Source organism: Phodopus roborovskii, unplaced genomic scaffold, assembly GCF_943737965.1.
Source record: "Phodopus roborovskii unplaced genomic scaffold, PHOROB, whole genome shotgun sequence".
In the NCBI taxonomy this organism is placed as follows: domain Eukaryota; kingdom Metazoa; phylum Chordata; class Mammalia; order Rodentia; family Cricetidae; genus Phodopus; species Phodopus roborovskii.
Window position 1 is genome coordinate 5,978,396 of NW_026126514.1, and position 23,633 is coordinate 6,002,028.

A 23,633-nucleotide genomic window follows, 5' to 3' on the forward strand; every position below is an offset into this window, starting at 1 on the left:
ATATTCTTACCCAAATAAAGTCTTCTAATTACTAATACGTCCTTATATGAAATTTGTCATGAGTTACTCTTGTGTTTAGTAGTTGTTCAGGTGAGAGAATACTTAATCAAACCAGTGTCTTTCATTTACACTAAAGTATAGTAGTATAACATTAAAGTTTTAATTAGAAACATTTATAGAAAATAGAATTTGTATCAACATGTAGAATCACATTCAAGAGCAGGTGTGGGTACATGCCTGCACTCCCAGCACTAGGGTGGTGAGAAGAGGCAGATCAGAAATTCATGGTCATTTCCAATCACACAGTGAGTTCTAGGCCAGCCTGGTCTTTAGCACACGCTCTCTAAAAGCAAAGCAAACAAACATACAACAACAACAACAACAAACACAGCATCAGGCTCTTAGAACAATAAACAATTTGTGCTCATCCAAAAAATAAATATATAAAAGCTTCAAAGTATCTTTTTTAAAAACTGCAGGTTACTTTCAAAAACTTGTATTTTTGGACAGTTTCATAAAAGAATCACTAGATGACAAAGGTATAAATTTTTAGATCACATAGCAGTAACTTGTAACTTAAACTTCCTACTCATTTTAGCTTCAGTTTAAGCACTATTGATTAAATGAACTCATAGGTACTGCTATGTAAGAACACAATACTTCAACTACAATAGCATAGTATTCAATGAAAATGATAGAGGAAAAAAAGAAACAAAACAAAAACTCTTGGCTTCAAGGCTTTTACACTTCCCCTTTAATCAGCATGTATCCCCTATAGGTCCTTCCCAAGTATGTTCTCTCACTTACTCAAATCTATGTTCTTAAATCATATGCTACAGAAGCCTGTTTTCATCTTACTCTCCCTCTTGCCATTCTTTAGTTAGTCCTTTATATTTCCTTATTTTTCTTTTTAATTTCCTACTACATGTTATGTTTACTGGATCTGTAAGTTCAACATTAAAACTCTAAATGCCAGTGACTACTTTTAAAACTTGATTTCCTTTATTACTTCCTAGTTTTTTAACCAAGAACAAGTATTAGTTCCTAACTATATCCTTAATGTTTAAAACAGTGCTTTGATACTGAATGTTTAATTTTTCTTCATTCAAATGTGTATAATTCAGGGCTTACCACAGTACATAGGCAATGTGTTTTAGGCCTCTAGTGAAGTAAACTGGGAAGACAGGGAGGAGGATGCTGGGAGTGCTTAATGATATATGAACTTACTGAATTAAATAAGCACATTCATTCACCGTGATCATGTGAAATTAATCAATCATGGTGGTTCATATCTGTAATCCCAGTACTCAAGAAGCTGTGACAAAATTACTTCAAGTTTGTGGTCAGTGAGTTTCAGGCCAGCCAAGGATACAGTCAGTGTGAGACCCTGTCTCAGTGAGCAAGACACAAGCAAACAGGTAAGATCTAACAATATTTACCTCTAACTTTCAAAGAACTTTACAACTTTATATGCATGTACCTTTCTTAGTAAACCTTTTAAAGATTTACTTTTTGTTTAATGGACTTGAAACCTGAAACAATATCATGCAATTCTGCTTCAGGTGGGAGAAGTGTTATCACTACCACTAAACAAATGGCGCACTTAAAACATAGAAATGGGAGCCAGTGAGAGGCTCAGTTGGTAAAGGCAACAGTCACCAAGCCTGACAACATGAATTAAATCCTGGGACCTACAAGGTGAAAAAAATAAACAAATTCAAACAAGTTGTCCTCTGACCTCTATCTGCCCAATGTGGAACGTGAGTACACAAATGCCCCCCCCCACACACACACACAGAGAGAGAGAGAGAGAGAGAGAGAGAGAGAGAGAGAGAGAGAGAAGGCCTGGAAGGGTTTGGTAAATTGTTCAAGGTTACCTAGATATTTAGTAAGGAAAAAGAGTAAGACAGAACTTAGGGAATAAGCCCTCCTTGTATTTTCTCGCAGAATCCTCTTTACTATATAATTCAGCCAAGTTACATGGCTCTGAGAGGAATATAAGACAGTTGCTAGCTAGTTCTACAGTATGCTGGTTGCTATAAGCCACGAAGTGCTTCCCGCAGTGCTCCTACACCACTTCTTAAAAAAAAAAAAAAAAAAAAAAAAAAAAAGCATAGACTTCTTCTTGACTTCAGTTGCCTGCCAGCAGGGGGAGTGAATTTAATTCCCTGCTGGAAGTTCCTAAAGCCAAAAAGACTGTATTATACAATTTTAATATGGAAAGTTTGCTGCCGTTTCAGTATTTGTGAATATATTTATTTAATAAAAACTATACCACCTCAGGCTGGAGTTCTGCATGTTGAATCCAAGTTCTACTTCTTTGAATTCTAGAAAATGATTATTTGGAAACAAGGATATCCAACATAAAGTAAACTACATAAACACAAGAGTATATATATATATATATTAAAGAAATAAAGGCTTACAAGCATGCTACTGGACAATACAAATTGTTGGGGGGGGTGCTACACAAGTTTCTTATCTCCCAAAAAGAAAAACACCATACACAGACAGCATCTACCCCGCACCGCTCAGCTAATCCTGTGATTTTGGAGTACATACCAACAGTTTTTTGCCGTACTATACTCCTTGCCTTTTCAGTTCCTGGGGACCCAGTGGTTGTTGCACTTCTTTGTCTCATGGGTGCCTGGCCAGGCTGATCACGACTCCATCCTCTAGAAAATGACTTGTCAACTGAGACTCTCTGAAATTCATGTCCAACTCCTAGAAATGCATTATTAGTATATAGGATAATGTTTGCCCGTTGGAGAAGCTAAGGCTTCCTACAATACATTATAAAGTAACTATAAACATTTTTTGAATTTCACTTCATGTAAAAACTATAGTTGAAACTTAGGAAGACCTTCAAAATTATATTATTTCATCAACAATAAACTATTATAATTCTCTATGATCTAGAGATAAGAAATGTGCTAAAGGAAAGTCATCTTGTAATGACAGTTTTTAAATGTCTAACTACCAATAACAGCCACTAGAGAAATAATGCAGAAAGAGTGGTTTGGGCATATTCTTAACTATCATAAATAAATAGCCAAATATAAATTATGACAAATATAATTTCTAGCTGGCAACTTATTCTTTAAAATGCAGAATGCCATACCAAGAAGATGAGAGTGATGTAACAATCATGTCAGTGCCCTCACTGTAGTTTAAAAAAATAAAATGCTTTCAAGAGAATTTTCCAAGTAATTATTATAGAACAAAATGAAATCATCTTTTCAGTTCTACATAAAAACTGCTTATACTAAAAATTACATTTTATACATTTTTAACTCGGGTTAATCATTTAATATAAAAAATTCTATATTATTTAGCTTTAGTGAAATATAAGACTGACCATAACACACACACATATACACACATATATACATATACATATATATATAAAACATTTATCTCACCAAAGTTATTATTGATTTTTAAGATTAAGAAAATAACAATGTATTTCCTTATTTTATTGTTGGAAATTTTAAAACTCCAGGACAAATGAAGGAAGGTTAGAAAAGATCTTCCCAGCTTGGTTTTCCCCAACTCAACTATTTAAACAAATTCCTATGGAGAATCTTTGAAAAACTCTTACCTTTCCCTTTGTGCTTTTTTTGTTTCTGCTCACTCAGCTTATCCAATGGCAAATCACTGAGATCCAAACTATATAAATTCCTAGCTAAAACTTTGGTTAGTGTCTCCATGGTCAGAGACCACTCAGTGGCCAGTTCTTCCCAATAAGTCAATGATGACAATACAGAAAGTAAGTCATCCCAAAGTTCCCGAGAGATGTATACATTTAGATTTGCTTTGATCCAGGCAACAATGAGAGTCTATAAAGACAAATAATCAAGAATAACAATGACATTTGTTTAGTGTGTGACCTCAAAAAACAGAAAAATTTTCAATCACAGAATATGTTGCACAAGTAATTAATGCAATTATTACTACCTGCTAAGAATTTTGGCTAAGTGATTACTGATTCCCAGAAACATTAAGACATAACTTTCATGCTACATTGCATTACTGCTAAGTAAAACCTACACAAGAGGTGTTTTGTATTATTTAGTGTTGAAATTGTGTTCATATTCAGTTCTTAAGTGAAAAACTTCAAACTACATTCCCAAATTAAACATGGAAATGACTAGAATGTAGCAGCTTGCTTTACTGCTACTACTACAAAGTAAGGGAATCCTAGAGATGTACTAAATGAAATATTCTTGAAAAATTATATGCAAATTAAAGGTTAAAATTAAGTTGTATTTTAAAGATCAACAGCAATTAAGAGTATTCTGTAATAAATCCAACTATAGTATTAATAGCTTATACTTAAGAGGGCAGAAAATACTGATTATCAGGTATCCTCTGAGGTTTTATGGATTGCTACTAAATATTTACCATTATTAAGTCACAAAATAAAAAGTTTTCAAAAGTTTAACTTCATGAATTTTGCTAAGGAATTATTATAAATGCACACCTGAAATATAAAGATAATACTGAAACGACCAGTGACTTTTCATTCTGACTCTAAATGTTGAAACTACAAAAAAAGTTAGTTTTGCACAGCAAGCTAAATTTTTATCTTTCTGAAGCTCCCATCACTGGGTTAGTTATAAAAACGAGGAATCTTCTAAAAGTTTAGATAATATGTTTCCATTTTAAAAGTTAATTTACCTTTAGAAAAGATTTTTAGGTAAGTAAGAATTGAAAAATGCCAATATAAATGGTTACATTTATGTCCAAGGATTAGATATTAAATAGTCTTTATCTCTGACATTAAGAATCATTTTAACCATGAAATTTCATTTAATATGTCATCATAAGAATATTTCCTATTTTTAGAGTTTATAATAAGTTTAAAGTCAATATATTACCTTCATGTTGAAAAAAATGTAATTCCTGTATAACCAAAAATACCATTGATTCAATCAACTCTAGAAAGGAGAACAATAAAAGTCTATGGGGCAGCACAAGAATGACTCTTAGTTAAGAACTACATTTTCCTAATAATCCCAGAAATTCAGAAACTCATAAAATACACAGGCATTATTCCTGCAGCCCTTTTTTAGATTTCTGAAACAATAAGCATGCCACACTAGAGGTAAAATAAGCATATTACTCTTAATTACAACAATTTTCTTCCATTATGTTGTGAATTCGTGTGTATGGCTATTTAGATCAGTGGCTTTTAATTTAGGTCTATAAAAGATCCTTTAACATAAACAGGCTTCTGATTTAAAGCATTTTCTCCTATTAACAAGCTCAGCTTAAATGACTCTTTTAAAAACAAACACACTTCTATCCATCTATTTATTTTTATTGCCTGGAAAAGTGGTCCTGCAAGTCGACCTGCCAGAGTCATGTTTTTTTTCCCCTGGAACTGTAGAAAAGCTTGTGATGACATCTTCAGTACAGACTCCGTGACTCTGAGCAACACGAGCAGCATCTGTTCCCTTAAAGTAAGAAGATCATTAATGTTTCTTTCTTGCTCTGGATTAGTGATCAGTTTTCCTATTCATTGCTGTGAAAATAACATCATCACTGGAATAGCTCAAATACTCAATCTTTGAATGATCAAGTTTTTAGGATTCTTTAAATATTAAAATTAAGAATTGAAGTTTGTAAGCCTTTATGAAGTCATCATCATAAAATCCTTTAAGGCACAAACAATACCTTCAGGTACAAATTTTCTATTTTATGGTTTTAATAATGGATACTCAGGAAAAATAAAAGGTAAAAACATTGCTTCTCTTTCTTCCAACCCCCATTTGTTTCCTGAGATAGCGACTCATAAAGCCTAGGCTGTCATTCAACCTTCCTATGTAGCCAAGGATGACTTTGAACTCCTGATCCCCCTGATTCCATCTCTCTCATGTTAGAATTACAGAGGCTTACCACCACACCCTTTTGTCCCTTTTCGTTTCAATGATTTAAAAAAATGTATATGTAATATGTGTATCTATCTATGTGAGTGTATGCACATGTACAGACACCTGAGCAAGTCAGAAAAGGGCATCAGACCCCTGAGCTGGAGTTACCAGCGGTTGTAGGCCACCCAATGTGGGTGCTGGGAACTGAACTCAGGTCTCTGGAAGAGCATAAAGTGCTCCTAACTGCTGAGACATCTCTCTAACCCTATTCAACAATTTTTTCAATCTTTTGTTGTACATGTTACTGGAAATGGAACCAATGCTAACAATGTCTTTACCTTAACTCTTTCTCCTAGATGCTTCCTACTAACACCATAAAACTACATCTGATATTTTGGAAATGAATTCATCAACATACCAATATATGAGGCTAATAGCTAGGCATAGTAGAAGGCACCTGTAATCTTGGATGACTGAGGCAGGAGAGGTGATATGTATGTGTGGACTTACCACATTAAGACCTTATCTCACTAAAAAAAGAAGGAAGGGAGGGAAGGGAGGAAGGGAGGGAGAGAGGGAAGGAGAGAGGGAGGGAGGGAGGAAGGAAGAGGAAGGGAAGGAAAAAGAAGAAAAAGGAAACCGACAAGAGTTTTAGTTAGGCATAGAGGCAAGCTAGAGTTCAAGTTCCTATCAGAGTCTCCTCTATAGAGGCCATTTTCACTCCCAATGTAGAAACAGCTTTATGGTCACTGTTAAGAAATGTGGGTAGAGAAATAATACATCCCAGATCTAGCTGTCATTTGGGGGGAAAGATATAAACATGGAATCAAATAGACAATTATCACTAAGATTAAAAAAAAATATTCTGAGGTTAGAGGTATAGCTCAGTAGCAGAGCACTTGCCTATAGTGTGTGAGGCAAACCCATAAAAAAAATTTAAAAAATAGCAAATAAAATAATCATCACTCATAGAATAAAATCTCTTTTATAACAGAAATTCTGTGTCTTTTACAACATGTATCTTGATTCCATTCATTTCCCTATCCCTTAGCATCTTCCCTCCGCCCTGTACCCACTCCCAAAATAAAACAAAATTTGGGGGGAAATTAAAAATCTCATGGAAACTGCAGTGCCCATATATCCTGTTGCAAGTGTTCATTGCAAAGAGTCATTCATCGGTCTGATTCAAGGCCTCTGGTTTCTACTCCACTATTGATGCAGTACCCTCACTAGGACTCTTCCTGGATATTGTGTTGTTGCCCTGTGCTGTGGAGATCCTGCAGCTTTGGGTCTTCCGGTAAGGTCCCTTCACATGCTCCAGCAGATCACATCTGGGGTGGATGGTGGATGTTGAGGCGGACTATGTCATAATTCTGGTTCTGGGCGTGGGCAACTAGGGGCAGAGTTCTTCAGCGTTGCCCTTGCTAGTTCACCTCTTGCAGCAATGAGTGAGGGGTGGAGTCAGTTCTCCTGCTTTCATGCTCAGGGTTGGCCCTCTCATACCTACAACATTAGGGCTAACTCTATTGTGTTACCCAAATATGATACAGGGGTCACTCTTCCAAACACTACAGCTGATGAGTAAAAACAGTTCTCTTGTTCTTATGACCCCAGGGCCAGCTCCTCCACAGCCTCAGGGATTGATGGGTGCGAGGCGGGGGTGGGGAGGATTTCTCCTCTGTCCATGCTGCTACATGTCAGATGAGGAATGGGGACTGTTCTCCCTTACCCATAATCTCAGGGCTGGATCACCCTCACATCTAACCACTGGGCAGCTCTGCTGTACTGCCTAGGTGAGGGATAATGCTCACTTCCTGAGTCCTGCAGCTGGTCAGAGGGTAGATCACTTCACTTGTCTGTTGCAGATGGTAAAGGGCGAAGGCTAAGGGTTTGTCTCTCATCCTCCCACACTGCCACAAGACAGATGAACAGTGGGGTGGCTCTCCCACACTTACAACTTGGATGCTGGCTCATCCACACCTCCACCACCAAGGTTGGATCTACTGTGTTACCCAGGTGAGATGCAGGGACTGCTCTCCCGAGTGTTGCAGCTGGTGGGGGTCAGGGACAGCTCTTCTGTTATGACCACAGAGCCATCAGAGAATAAAATCTTAAGTGACATATTGCTACCTTAGTCTTCTAGCTTACTGTATTAAATGAAAATCTAACTACATATGACACAGTTGATAAATAAACCTCATCTTATTTACTGCCTAACTTTAACTCATTCATATCAGGTGATACAATTTGTAACACAAAAAGAATAACTTTAATCAACAGAAAAATCTCATAAAGTCAATGTAAGTATGTGAATAATTGCCTTAGGCACTTTGACTTCAGCTTTAAAGGAACTTAAAAGAATTAAGGGCTAGACAGATAACTCAGCAGTTAAGAACACTGATTGCTCTTCCAGAAAACCTGGATTCGAATCCTAGCACCCACATAGTGGCTCACTTATTCTATAATTCCAGTCCAAGGAGATCCAGTATCTTCTGACCTTTGCCAGCACCAAGCACACATGCAGGCAAAACTCCCATACACATGAAAATAAAATTTAAATTTTTAATTAAAAATATGAGATAAACTCTAAAACTGTGTTCCACATGGCAAGATTCCTAACTCATCATTGATTGAAACTTATAGAAAGAAAAATATAGGGCCAAAAGGAAAAAGAATACTTCATGTTGGGCAGTGGTGGTGCATGCCTACAATCAAAGCACTCAGGAGGCAAAAGCAGGAAGATCTTGAAAAGGCAGATCTTGAGCAGTTTGAGGCCAGTCTGATCTACAGAATGAGTTCCAGGACTGCCATGCTACACAGAAACAAACAAACAAACAAACAAAAAAACCACTATCCCCCCCCCAAAAAAGATAGAAAACAATATTTCAGTTTGGTATGATTTACTATTCTTGCTTTTGAGAGAGTACAGCTCTATGTAGCCCAGGTGAGCCTCAAATTTGCATTCCTCTTGCCTCTGCATCCCAAGAGCTGGACTACCAGTGTACACCTTCCATGTTTTGTTTTAAAAATAGAGAAAGGGCATAATTCAAACTCTGTTTATACTCATCATGAGTTGCATAAACAAAGATCAGTCATTTAATCTCCTGTGACAAACTCAAACAGACATACATATTAAGACATAATGTGATTGGTATGTGAAATGCTTAGAAATGTCCTCAGCACAAAGTGCCACAAATATGTTAATAAGTATTTCTATATGCAATTCTATATATACTTTCAGTAAAGAATGTTTTTAAAATAAAGCTAGAGGGCTGGGAGATGGTTCAGCAGTTAAGAGCACTAACTGCTCCTGCAGAGGAGCTGGGTTCAATTCCCACTACCCATATGGCAGCTCACAGGGCTCTGTCTGGAGAGGGAGGCCTATTATGGCCTCTACAGAACCTAGGCATGTATAGTGTAGTTACATACTTATAATAAAAACACTTACACACATATAAATCTTGCACCATGATTACTATATAAAATATTTGCATTTGTTCAGTAAGAGGAGCACTGACACTGTAACACACCTTATTCATAGACACTATTCCTTGAGAAATTAGTATACTTATAGAGAGAACAATAACTATATAAAGACAAAGAAGTATTACCAGGTCTTTTTGTCCATTGATACTTGCACGACCATGTATCGATAAATGTTAAGAATACGTTTACACATATCTGTGTGTTCATCCAAAAGATTTTTTATTTCATTTGCAGGTTCAAGAAGAAAGATGTTTGATGAATTTATAATGAACACCTATAATAAGAGAAATCATTAATTATAACCCACGAGTAACCAAAACCGACTTAAAAAGGAATCTTAATGGACTCACATATGAACAGCATGAAAGAAACTGAGCTGCTAATGCAGGCTATTCGTCCCTGAACAGCAAACAAGTCTAGACAACTAGCTCTAAGCAGTCGTGTTCTACCTTCATGGGACATGATCTTTATCTTTTTTCAGAGGTAAAGAAAGAAATCCACCCAATTTACTAGATAAAAGCACAATCTTCTTAGTAAAAACTATATATATATTAAGCAAAATGCTAATATCTCCCGTGAATAGATAAAAATCTTAAAATATTAACAATCCAAACAAAACATAATACATTAGTTTATGATGAAGTAGAGTATAACCTGGAAATATAAGGATGACTTAATGTAGAAAAATCTAGTATTATACCCTCTATCAATGAATTAAAATAGAAAATAAAAGTATGCTCATTTCATTATACACAGGAAAAGAATTTCACATCTAATTCATTATTTTAAAAGAGCTAATAAACGCCAGGCAGTGATGGTGCATGCCTTTAAGCCCAGCACTCGGGAGGCAGAGGCAGATAGATCTCAGATCTCTGTGAGTTCAAGGCCAGCCTGGTCCACGGCATGATTTCTAAGACAGCCAAGGCTGTTACACAGAAAAATCGTGTCTCAAAAAAAAAAAAAAAAAAAAAAAAAAAAAGTTAACAAATTAAGAAAAGGCATAAAATACCACAGTCTAAAAAACAAGCATTTACAGAAAGTCTAACACAAAGAGCACTAGAGAAGCACCAACGAAAGGCCTGAAGGTGTGGAAGGAACAGGAATCCTCTTCCCAGAGAAACAGACTAGGAGTTTGTTGTAGTCCACATGAGTGTGAGTGTTCAGCGAGGGCTTTCAGAGACAAGCAGTAGGAAAGTCTACACAAATTCTGAAGACAGAGCCAAGGAGTGCACAGTATACACAAAGACAAAAAACAAGAAAACACAGAAGCCATTAAAAGACACAAAGAGGCCTAAGGAAAATAGTCAAGTTTGAGATGGCTACCAGATTTCCAAGTTACTTTGGCATCTAAATATTTGAATTCAGAGTCCAAATTTAAGACTTTCAGACAAGAAATAAAATCTGTAAGCGATAGTGTGCTTATGATATTTAAAATTATGGAAATGGATGAAGTAAAAAAAAAAAGACAGCAAATATGGAAAAGAGATTCAAGATCTGGATCCTGGATACTTCAACAAGAACAGCCAGGGAGACATGGAAAAAAAAAATCAGTGTAAAACCATCTACTTGGGGAATGGTCTGTGAGCAAAAAACAGGAGGGTCTGCTGTTCGGAAGGATCCTAGGGAGAACAACTCTCTGTAGATCCTCTGCACTAGGCAAGCAGTCAGGTAAGAATTTAAAATGTACTTTTAGTGGGACATGGTTGTGCACACCTTTAATCCTATTACTTCAAAGGCAGAGACAGGTGGATCTCTAGGAGTTTGAGGTCACCTGGTCTATACAGTGAGACTCTGACTCGGGGGGTGGGGGGAGAAAAAGGACTTTTGGTTTTTGATTTAGCAAGAGAGAGGTTAGAAGTAGCTTTGACAAGATAAAAGAATCAGTGAGAGCATATCTATGACAGGGTGGCCAAGCGAGCATGTCTGGGGCCTTGGGTTCTGCCCTAAGCACCACAAACAAAAGCAGATAATGAAGGGAAAGAAAAGGAGAAAAGGAACCTCTGCAAATCCCTTAAAAGGCAATCATCTAACAGTGGGTAGAAAAGCATAATGAAGCACACAGCAATTCGGATGACAGATGCAGGTGAAGACCCAGGAAGTGCTTATCAATTCCTAATTTTGTACATTCACCCATTACATGAAGTATCAGATTGTAATTCTGTACTGTCTACAGAGGATGTGGAATGTCCTGTTTTTAAAACTGTAAGGCTAGTGACATGATTTAGTGGATAAGGAAGGCCCTTGCTGCCAAGCCTGATGACTCAAGTCTGATCTTTGGGACCCACATCGTTAGGAGAGAATGCACTGGCACAAGTTGTCTTCTGACCACCACATGGCAAGCACATACAGAAACACACTAAATGTAAAACAAAACTAATTATATTCTCCTAATTCAATTTACTTTTGCTTTATTAATCTTGAATTTGAGCATCTTTTTTCATCTATAAACTGTGTGTAATGTTTGTCATTATATATTTTATGAAAATATGACATATGACAATATATGTGTATATGAAAATATGAATTTATTACGTATGAAATAGCAAACTCTGGGCATTTGAAATATTTAATGACTGTTTTAGTGGTTTTTTGGGTTTTTTTTTTTTTTAAGCTAAAGGGCTAGTTGGTAACTCATTTGTAGACTGGTAGAAAATTGCCTAGCATGCCACAAAACCCTGGGTTCAATCTTAGAAACTAAACACACACACACACACACACACACACACACACACACACACGTAAGTTAAGTATAAAACTACCCACCTGCAAAACTGCCTGCGTACCAGCTTGAATATTTTTTTCTGTGGCTTCTTCAGAGGCATGAAAAGCATCTTGGTAGGAACCATTTTTGGTCCAACTAGAATTTCGAACATGCTCAGAAATATTGGTCCCATTTTCCTGAAGCAAAATATCAAGATTTTTATGATTTCATCAATGAGACTGCTACAAGTCAGAAACATAAAAGATATATGAAATTATTAGACCCCACTATTAAACTGTTTCTTTCCTTCAAAACAGATTGTTTTAGGGGCTTGGACACATGACTCAGTGATGAAGAGCACTGGTTGCTCTTGCAGGGGACCTGAGTTCAGTTTCTGGCACCCACACCAGCAGGCTCACAAGTGTCTGTAACTCCAGCTCCACAGCACTCTGATGCCTCTGAGAGCACCTGCACTCAGGTGCACACGCCCACATGCAGACACACAGACCTAACATAACTAAAACTAATAAAAACAAATAAAAAAAGATGGTTTAACTGATCATACAAGTAATATGTATTCACTGTAAAATATTCTAACAGTAAAATTTTATGGATAATGACTAGCTAGAGTTAATATCACATCATTTATGGAGTCATTTGTCTATGTATATTCTCACATATTCAACAACTGTATTATACTATTCACAGCTTTGTAAAAGATTAATTCTGTTCTATATTAATCTACATAACTTGAAAACAGACTTTTAAGAACTGTAAAATCTTTATAACTGTAATTTTAAACAAAAAAAATAAACAACCCTGCTTCAAACAACTACTACTGAAGCTTTCTGCCTGAGTTTTGGTGCTATTAGGTAGTACAGGTTACAAGTTCCCTCAGATAAAAGCCTGTTTTGTGGTATTGTAGGGTGTGTGTGTGTGTGTGTGTGTGTACAGGTACTTATAATTATGTCTGCTTGTGTGGATATATAATCCACTGAACCATTCCCCCCAGTTCTATGGTTCCTTCCCAATGATCTACCTGCTTTTCAGACTGTATTACCACCTTAAGACAGAGTATAAAGTACTCTCTTTCATGCTCTAGAATCACAGTAATAATGTAGTAGTTTTATAACACATGCTTTGCTTTATAGGGTTTTCTGAACACTAGGGGTTCTTTACTGGAAAATGTCACCGGGATTTAATGAGATGAACTAGGAAATACCTAATGTCAGACAATGTGCATGGAAGTGATGAAAACTCAGAAAAATGACCTAGTGTCTTCCAAACATGTTAAATACTATGTGAAATAAAGACCCACTCATAATTATCTGGACCTATATAATTTCATTTTATAACACCAACATTTTAAAAGCATTTGCAATATATATTGAACTTACCAGATGTCAATCAATGAGTGACTATATCATTTGGGTTAATAGCCTTACAAGGGCTACTGGCACTTTGAAAATTCATATTGCTAATGGCAATACTGATGTGAATAACCAACAGAAGACACTCCTATCAATACATCTATATTATCAACTCACCTTCTCTCAATCCATTCGTTACTTCTATTTAGTTTTTGTTTGTGTGCAGTTGGATTTTTGGTTGTTGTTGTGTGTGTGTGTGTGTGTGTGTGTTTTCATTGTTGTTGAGTTGGGGGTCTCACTATATAGTTCTTGACTATCCTGGAAATATGTACATCAGACCAGTCTCAAACTCACAGAGATCCATCTGTCTATGTCTCCTAAGTGACAGAATTAAAAGTATGCACCTCTCTGTCTGGTCCCTAATTTTAATTCTGTATATAGTTTATCCTACTATTCCTATATAGACAATGCAGGGTAGATTCCGTGTACATAAACATGATATAACTAAAAGGATTGTAGAAAAAATATATCATTTAGACTGATAGGTATATTTTCTACCCTAACTGAAATATCTGACATTTCTTACAAATACATTAATAGTACTATGAATTCACTTCCACAAATTATGTTATCAATTTTATATACTTTGTTGGGCATGGTGGTATATATTTGTAATCTCAGTACTTAGGGAGTAGAGACAGGATAATCAAGAGTTTAAAATCATCCTAGGTTATATAGTGAGACTTGATGTTAGTCTGGAATACATGAGACCCTGTCTTTAAAAAAAATTACATTTGTCATTTTTTCTTTTATTTACTTAATTTGTAGCAGTTGGAGAGTGAACCCAAAGTCTTATACATGCTATCATGCCTCTACCACTGTCTCATTAATATTACTTAAACATTTCTTCTTCTTATACAGAGTATCATTTAAAACACTAAGCCAAGAATGACAGAGGCCGCCCATAATCCCTCTCTCAATTACTCCATGTAGAACTGCCCTATTCTTTTTTTTAATTTTACATAAATTTATTATTTTTCTTATTTTGCATATTGATCCCAGTTCCCTCTCCCATCCTCCCTCCCTTGCCACCCAATCCCCCTCCTGTCCTATCCCCCACCCTCCACAGAGAGGGTGATGCCTTCCAGGAGGGAATCATCAAAATCTGTCAAGTCATTTGGAGTAGGGTTTAGGCCCTCCCTCCTGCCTCTAGGCTAAGGGAGTATCCTTCCATGGGGAATCTGCTCCCAAAGCCCTTTCATGCACCAAGGATACACCCTGGTTCCGCTGTCAGAGGTCCCTTAGACTACCCAGGCCTTCTAACTGAGACCCATCATGTTCAGGGGGTCTGAGTTGGTACAATGGTGGTTTCCCAGCTATCACTGGGAGTCCATGAGCTCCCCCTTGTTCAGGTCAGCTGTCTCTGTGGGATTCTCCAGCCTGGTCTTGACCCCTTTTCTTATCACTCCTCCTTCTCTACAACTGGATTCCAGGAGTTTGGCTCAGTGTTTAGCTGTGGGTATCTGCTTCCCTTTCCATCAGTACTAGATGAAGGCTCTATGATGGCATATAGGTTAGTTATCAATCTTATGATCATGGAAAGGTATACTTTCTACTGTTGCTCAGATTGTTAGTTGGGGTCCATACAACCCTGAATGTGCCTGATCTTGTCTAAACTGCCCTATTCTTTAATGTGTCTTTATCCTGATTAAACTGCAGCAGTGAGGTTAAATTAACTGCTAAAATAAAGAAATACTACCCAACTGTTCCCCCTCCTAAGAAAGCAAATGAGATAGAACAGTCTTTTTTGTTTGCTTGTGTTTTGTTTTTTGTTTTGTTTTCCAAGACAGGGTTCTCTACATAGCCCTGTTTGTCTTGGAATTTGCTTTGTAGACCATGCTTGTCTGGAACTCACAGACACCTGCCCGAGTTTGCCTCCTGAGTGGTGGGATTAAAGGCACTAACACTGATAATCTTTTATACTGCAAATTTCATCTCAGTTTCTAGTTCCTTGAGAATCTGACTCACGGACAAGTGTTGAACAACCAAAAGACATTAGATTCAGGACAAGGTTGTGTTATAAACTGGAGTGTTTTTACTACATGTAGTTTCCTGCTTTTAGAAAATACAATGGTATAATTATGAAACAAAGATTTAATATAAAGATGTAATATTTTCATGTTGCCATTCTTCAGTGTGGAAGTATCAAATTAGTATTTCTTTGGATTGGACTGTGTCAAAATGTTTGATTTCTCTTAAATTACTGTTAAGCTGCTGACTTGAGTAGCAGTTTTAAAAACTGAATTTTAGCTTGACATTAAGCCAGAATTTCCAACAATTTCTAACATTGTCTTAGAGATACTTCCAACATTTTGCACTACACATTTATACAAAGTGGCATAATTAGCACTGATGATTATAAAATGAAAATATCAATTAACTATAAAATGTTGTACATGCTCCCGTCCTCCAGTATCAAATACTCAGCTAAGTCTATTTCTTTTCATAACCATTTCATTATGTGGAAATATGATACATATTATATGTACATATGAAAAACTTTGAAAATAAATTCCTTAATGATTTATTCTTAATGAGTGATTCAGATTTTTTTGTTGTGTTTTGTTTTTGAGACTACATAGCATTAGCTGACCTGGAACTTGCTATGTAGACAAGACTGGCTCAAATTCACAGAGATCTGGCTGTCTCTGCCAGCTGAATGCTGGTATTAAAGGTGTAAGCCACCTTACTTATCCCAGATACCTTTGTATCACTATAGTGATATACACAGGGCTGTGTAAAAATTTATTGGGTACAAAAGTTGCCAGTGTAAAAAGTTTATAAAGCTCTGATCTACACAATATAACCTAAATGTTTTTGTTCATTTTTTGCTTTTTAGATTGTAACATTAAAATAAAATAAAATTGTGACAACACAGAACATTACAGAAGAATACCGGAGAAAATATTGCGATATAAAATGCAAAACACACTGAAAGGTACCTTTAACTTTTTAAATATATTCATATCAACACAGAGCTTACATTAAAACATACATATCATATAATTTTACCTCTTCTCTTTTTTCTCCATCTTCTATTGAAATATCATGGTCTGTGATATTTTCTAGGCAAGATATATCTGAAGAAGTGAGCACACGTTCTTCAGGCTCTTGCATAAACAAAGGTTTTTCCTCTTGTTGAATCCATTCTTGATATACTTTAACCACCTTTCTCATGGCTGCTGCTTCACAAATTGGTAATAAAAATGCCTAGTAAATAGGGAAAAAATAAGAAAACGAATGATACTTTTTTATTTTGCCACAAACATTAATATATTTCTTATCTCACATAATGGGGATATAAACAACTTCACAAGTTAATTTATTAACTATTAATCAACCCACAAAAAGCCTTTTCGGGGGGGGGGGGAGTTAAGACAGGGTTTCTCTGTCCTGGAACTAGCTCTGTATAGACCAGGCTGACCTCGAATTCAAAGAGATCCACCTGCCTCTGCCTTTCAAGTGCTGGGATTAAAGGCATGTGTCACCACCGCCCAGCACAAAAAGCCTTTTATCTCTAAATATTTTGTAACTACATTGAAGAGAAATACAGTAGATAGCTATACAAACAGAAGGATCAAAGATTTGCTTTAATTGCATTACTTCTAAATGTTAATATGCTTTGTTTCATAAAAGTTTACTCTTGCAAAGTTCAATACAAATTTTCATAAGCTACATTTGATAAACTAGACTTACTGCTGTGTTCAGAATTATTACTATTAAAGTGCTTCCATAAAAGATTTATTGCAGATGAAGAATACAGACAACTGAATAAAATAGGAGTGATGATGTGAGGAATGAAAGGAGAATTCAACAAAATGACACTGAAGAAAAGTAAGTATAAAATGTTGGAAATGAAAAATAGTAAGTCATATTAAAAGTTCTGTGCAAAGTTTCACCAACAGAATAGATGAAGGAGAAAAAAAAGTAACTGAGGAGGAGTTGAACAGAGGAAATGAACAACCCAGTAAGGGCAAAATTAAGGTAATAAAAAGGAACAAATTGGAATTCCAAGACTCATAACAGGAAAATCACAAGTGTGAAGGTCAGGGGCATAGGGGGAAATTTTCATTTTAAAGACACACAAAACATTTCAAAAGAACCAAAACAGAAAATTTCCTAGCGTTAGGAAAGAGATGGCCTTCCGTATAATAGAGGCATTCAGAACACTAAACAATAAGGCTAGAAAGAACTTCCCCTTGAATTCTAAAATATTAATATACTTCCCCTTGAATTCTAAAATATTAAGTATACAGAATAAAGAAAGCATATTGAAAGTGACAGAAAAAAAATCAAGTTATACATAAAGGCAGATCTATTAGAATAAAAGCAGATTTGTCAACTTAAACTTTAAAAAGTAGAAGGTTCTAGAAAGATGCACTTCAAGCTTTAAAAGCCAACTGCTAACCCACAAACGCTGCCAGACCAAGCAGAATTATCTGTCACAGTAGAAGTAAAAACTTTCCATGATAAAAACGGGTTAAAAGAATTTATAAATATTAAGCCATTTCTCTATAGAAGCTACTTTAAAGGAATGTTCCAGACTAAAAAGAAAAACAAACAAACAACCCATCCACAGGAAACAATAAGTCACACAGGAATAATAGTTTATCAGGGCTGGAAAGATGGCTCAGTGTTTAAGAGCACTAGCTGTTTTTCCAGAGGTCCTGAGTTCAATCCCAGCAACCACATGGTGACTCACAACCATCTACAATGAGATCTGTTGCCCTCTTCTGGCCTACAGCGACACATAACACTTTATACATGATAAATCTATAAAGGAAAATGTCTTTAAAAAAGAAGAAGAATAGTTAATCTGGAATGGAAAAAATAAAATGCTACAAAAATCAACAAAATGACAGGAATCAGTACATGGTATTCAATAAGAGCTCTGAATATTAATGTTCTCAATTTTCACACACACAAAGACACTACCTTAGGATAAAAGGATATAAAGGATGTTCTAAGCAAATGGACCTAGGAAACAAGCATATGTCATTGTTGTAACATTTGACAAAATAGACTTCACAACAAAACTAACGAAGAAAGATAAAGAATGCTACTTTATGTGAAGAAAAATATTATAATTCTCAACATAATATGCCCCAAGCACAGGCACACCCATTTCATAAAACAAATACTACTAGATACACAGTCACACATTAACCACAGGACCACAGTTGTGGGTGACTTCAACATCCTACTCTCACTGACTGACAAGCTGTCTAGACAGAAAACAATTAGAAACATCTGCATTAAATGACATCATATATCAAATGGATTTATCAAATGGATTTAAGAGAAACCTTCAGACTATTCTACCCAAATATACATTCTATGCAAAATACACATTTTTCTCAGCAGCCGTTAGAGTGTTCTCCAAAAAAAGACCATAAAAAAGGCAAGGACAAGAAGCAAGACTCAACAAACAGGAAAACTGAACTATTTTCTGGTGTCCTATGTGAACACAATGGAGTAAACTATAAATCAACAGCAAGAACATCTCTAGAACTTATACTCATGGAGATTAAACACCATTCTATTAAATGAGGAATGAGTCCTTGAAGAAGTTAAGAAATTTCCAGAACTGAATGAAGAAAAACACAATAAAGACCTACTAAGAAACAATAAAAGCAATCCTAAAGGAAAGTTAATAACTTAGGGTTCTGGGTAAAGAACAAATGTGCAAGATAAACCCACTGATGCAACAGTGTAGAATCTGTCGTGAGTAATCAAATGCTTTCTATTTGGTTTGATGCCTGAGAGAGAGAAACATTGTCTTCAGTGGTGTAAACCACTGGTAAGGGACCCACACTCCTGTAAACAAACAACCCTAATGAAACTAGACCTAAGGAGGAGGAGAGTTAGTTGAAAAGAGGGCTAGCTGAAGTGGAAGGGGAACAAAACAGAGTAACCGGGGACTGTGAAATGTTTCTGTACACATGTGAAAATGTCATAATGATGGTTGATTTTAGCTTATAATTTCAGGTATAGTTCATCACTATTAAGAAAGTCAGGCAGCAGGAACTTGAGCAGTTACTCGTAGCATAGTCAGGAGCAGAGAGAAAAGATGCATGCATACTTCCAGTAATGATCTCTTTCCTTACTTCTACATGTTATCCACATGGGGCTGACGGTTCCCACAGTAATTAATTATAATCAAAACAATTCCCCATGCCCACAGGCCAATCTGATCTAGACCATTCCTTAGATTCTCTCCCAATGATTCTAGGTTAGTAATCTGGGAAGAAGGAACCTCAATTGAGAAAATACCTGTACCAAATTGGCCTGTGAACAATCTGTGCTGCATTTTCTTTGTTAATAATTGATGTGGAGGGCACAGCTCAAGTGGACAGTGCCAGCTCTGAAGCAGTGGTTCTGGGTGCTCTAAGAAAGCAGGCTGAGCACAGGCCATGAGGAACAGGCCAGTAAGTAGCAATTCCAAGGCCTCTGTATCAGCTCCTGCATCCAAATTCCTGATTTGAGTTTCAGCTCTGACTTCTCTTGGTTGATGGCCTACGAATTGTAAAGAAACCCTTTCTTCCCTGTTACCTTTGGTGTCATGGTGTTTTATCACAGCAACAGAAATCTTAACTAAGACACATAGTGAATAATTATAAATTATTTTGGTAACACAGGGAATACGAAGGGGAGGAAAAAGAAAGGAAGGATGAGGATGCAACTCCAGTGGAACATGTATTTAGCATGCACAAATCTGTGTTTCATTATGAGAAGAAACCAACAACCAGGAAGTAGGAGGATAAAAGAAAAATGTGAACAATTTTCATGTAAGTTTAAGAAACTTAACTTTAGGGTCAATTTTAAATAGCTAAAAATAAATATATTCAGTGATAACAACAAATTTTCATTACAATCCAAAAATGTTAATAGGTATTTTACCTGGCGAAATATCTCTGTGACAAAGTTTACATTGCTTCTTTTAGATGAAAACACTCTGCGAACAATTTCAATGTCTGTGAGATGTTCTTCATCAATGCTACAGAGACTAGAAGAGCTAGGTTCTCGCTCTGTGAGAGTGCTTGTATTAGAATGAGACTGTTCTGGTTCTGTAGTTTTGTCTGCTTTATCAACATTATCATTTTTGTTTTCTTCTCTGGATACCAAACTAGCAGCTGCTCTCTAAAATGAAAACAAAAGTCAAAGAACATCATTATCACTCAACTTAAATGTTTTGCTTTTAGTAAATAATTGGCATATCCCAAGGCCACATCCAACACTGTTTCAAAGCCAGATATACAATTACACTTAGAATCCATGCTAAATAATTAAGCAGAAATGCAAATAACACCTAAGTGACATAGAAAAACTCAAATGTGTAGTAATAAATCAACCACTTACCTGTAATTAAGTTGAGGTAATTCAATTATGTTACCATATGAAAAAAACTTTCAGCATATAGTCACAAACAGAGGAAACTCAGGTCTTTAAGAAGGAGTGAATAACTGACAAGTAAATGGCATCAGGCTATTTATTTCACAATGCTAAATATTTAAAACTTTCTGAAGCAGAAGATGAGGAGGAAACAAGATTGGTGACAGGAAACAAAGAAAACTAAGAGAAAACCTTAGGAGTTTTGAGAAAATGCTATTTACTATAATAACAAAATATTCATCAAGGCTGAAGACCAAACTTAACATAATCAAATTGGCTTCTTATCAGAGATGCAGGAATGGGTCCACATATGTAAATAAATAAATATAATGCAACACACACAAAAAAAAAAAAACAGACTAAAAAACAAAACCATGTGATGATCCAATTAGAAAAGGCCTTTGACAAAATTCAGCATTACTTCATGATTAAAAATACTGGAAAGACTAAGGGATATATGTGATATACCTAAACATAATAAAGGCAATTTACAGTAAGTTCACAGCCAACATAAACCTAAATGGGAATAATACCAAAGCATTTCCACTAAAATCAGTGTCCACTCTCTATACTACTCATATAGTATTTAAGGTTCTAGCTAGAGCTATAAGACAACTAACTGAAGGAGATCAAGGGGATATAAATAGAAAAGGGAGAAGTTCAAGTATTTTTATTTGCAGATAATATGGCTTTTATATATAAAAGACCCCAAGAACTATACCAGGAAACTTCTACAGCTGCTAAACTCTTTCAGCAAAGTGGCTGGATACAAAATTAACACACAAAAATCAGTAGTCTTCCTATATATAAATGAAAACAGGGAAGCAGTACCTTTTACAATAGTCTGAATTGAAGACCCAGACATAAGCCCACACACCTATGGATACTTGGTTTTTTACAAAGAAGTAAAAAAAATAGACACTGGAGAAAAGACAGCATCTTCAACAAATGGTCAAAGCAGATGGCTGAATACAGAAGAATTCAAATAGATCCATATTTATCTACCTGCACAACACTCAACTCCAGATGGATCAAGGACATCAATATAAGCTCAAATACCCTGAATGTGATAGAAAGAGAAATTACAAAATAGGTTCAAGCTCATTGGCACAGGAAATTACTTCCTGAACAGGACACTGATAGAACTAAGATCAACAACTAATCAATAAAACCTCAGGAAGCTGAAAAGCTTGTGTATGGAAAAATACACTATCATTTCAGCAAAGTGGCAGCCTACAGACTGGGAAACATATGATAGAAGGTTAGTTTCTAAATATATTTGAACTTTTAAAAGAATAAACCAAAACAAAACAAAACCACACGCACACTTAGCACAATCAAAAATGAGATAGAGAGCTTAGCAGAGAGTTCCCAAAAGATGAAACACAAACGGCTGAGAGACAATGGAATGGTCAACACCCTTAACTATCAGGGAATGCAAACTAAAGCTACTTTGAGATTTCATCTTATACCAATAGGAATGTCCAAGATCAACAAAACAAGTCACATTACATGCTGGTGTCGATGTGGGGAAAAGGGAACACCTATTCATTACTAGTGGGAATGCAAACTGGTACAGCCACTGTGGAAATCAGTGTGGTAGTTCCTCAGAAAGCTGGAAATCTATATATCAAGAGCCATCTTGGCATAAGTCCTGTGGGTACAAAGGGCTCTATACTCTACTACAGAGATATTTGTTCATCCATGTCCATTGTTGCTCTATATATAATAGTCTGAAATTGGAAACAGCCTATATGTCCATCAACTAAGGAATGGAAAATGAAAATATGGTACATTTACACAATGGAATACTATTCAGCTGTTACAAAAAACTAAGTCAAAGGTAAATGGATGGAAGTAGAAAAAAACCATCCCGAGTGAGGTAACTCAAACTCAAAAAGACATATATTGTATGTTTTCTCTTATATGTGAATGGTAGTTTACAAATTTTCAATGTGTGTGTTAGAACCCCCATAGAAATTAAGTTCTTAATATGAGAGTAGGAAAGGATCTCCCAACGAAAAGGAAATAAAACATAGTATTATGGAGAGACAAAGGGAAAGCTAGAATAAGAATATATACAGGGAGGGGGTGAAAGAGAAGGGTAAAGCAGGGAATATAGAGAGGAACAACTTAACACTAAAGGCCATTTGAAAAACCATACAGAAACCTACTACTGTAGAAGTTTCCTACAATCTATACATATATAAAGGATTTAATAGAGTGACCAAATAATAAGGGAGACATGTTCCAACTAGACATCTTAAGCCACCAAGTAAAACTTCCAGTGCTAAGAATGGATTGCATCTTTAGTGGTTGGCCAAAGGGACCCAATGGAAACACCCAAACATCAAGGCTATTGGTTACTCTCTACAATCTGATGACCCTATTGCTGAAGACACTTACGTCATTAAACATGGGAAAATCAAGCTGACCCCTCACTAGAAGCTTCAACCCTACTGTAACCATTAGTGTCACCCAGCTATAACCCTTATTATCTATAACAGAGACCTTGACTGCAAAATATACTGATACAACAATGGCACAAATATCATGGTAGTAAACTGATGGGAGATATCATTCTCTAAATATGTTTCTTGTATTGGTTAATAAATAAAGCACTGTTGGCCAATAGGAAAGCAAGATAGGTGGGACTAGGAGACAAGGAGGATTCGAGGAAGGAGTAAGGAGGAGTCAGCATGGAGAGACTGGGAGAGCAGAATGCCAGCCCCTCTCTCCAGTAAGATG

General features: G+C 36.0%; 1 protein-coding gene across 6 annotated transcripts in view; it reads right to left on the reverse strand.

Annotated features, from left to right (window-relative positions):
- Positions 1–23,633, reverse strand: part of Ralgapa1 (Ral GTPase activating protein catalytic subunit alpha 1) — a 199,380-nt gene that overhangs the window by 125,850 nt on the left and 49,897 nt on the right. For all 6 annotated transcript variants that reach the window (XM_051195870.1, XM_051195866.1, XM_051195869.1 and 3 more), the window contains exons 10-16: positions 20,394–20,633; positions 16,506–16,703; positions 12,126–12,260; positions 9,488–9,636; positions 5,330–5,459; positions 3,602–3,839; positions 2,563–2,724 (exon numbers count right to left, since the gene is read on the reverse strand). In XM_051195870.1, the coding sequence (XP_051051827.1) occupies positions 2,563–2,724; positions 3,602–3,839; positions 5,330–5,459; positions 9,488–9,636; positions 12,126–12,260; positions 16,506–16,703; positions 20,394–20,633 (1,252 nt within the window). The remainder of the gene's footprint in view (positions 1–2,562; positions 2,725–3,601; positions 3,840–5,329; positions 5,460–9,487; positions 9,637–12,125; positions 12,261–16,505; positions 16,704–20,393; positions 20,634–23,633) is intronic.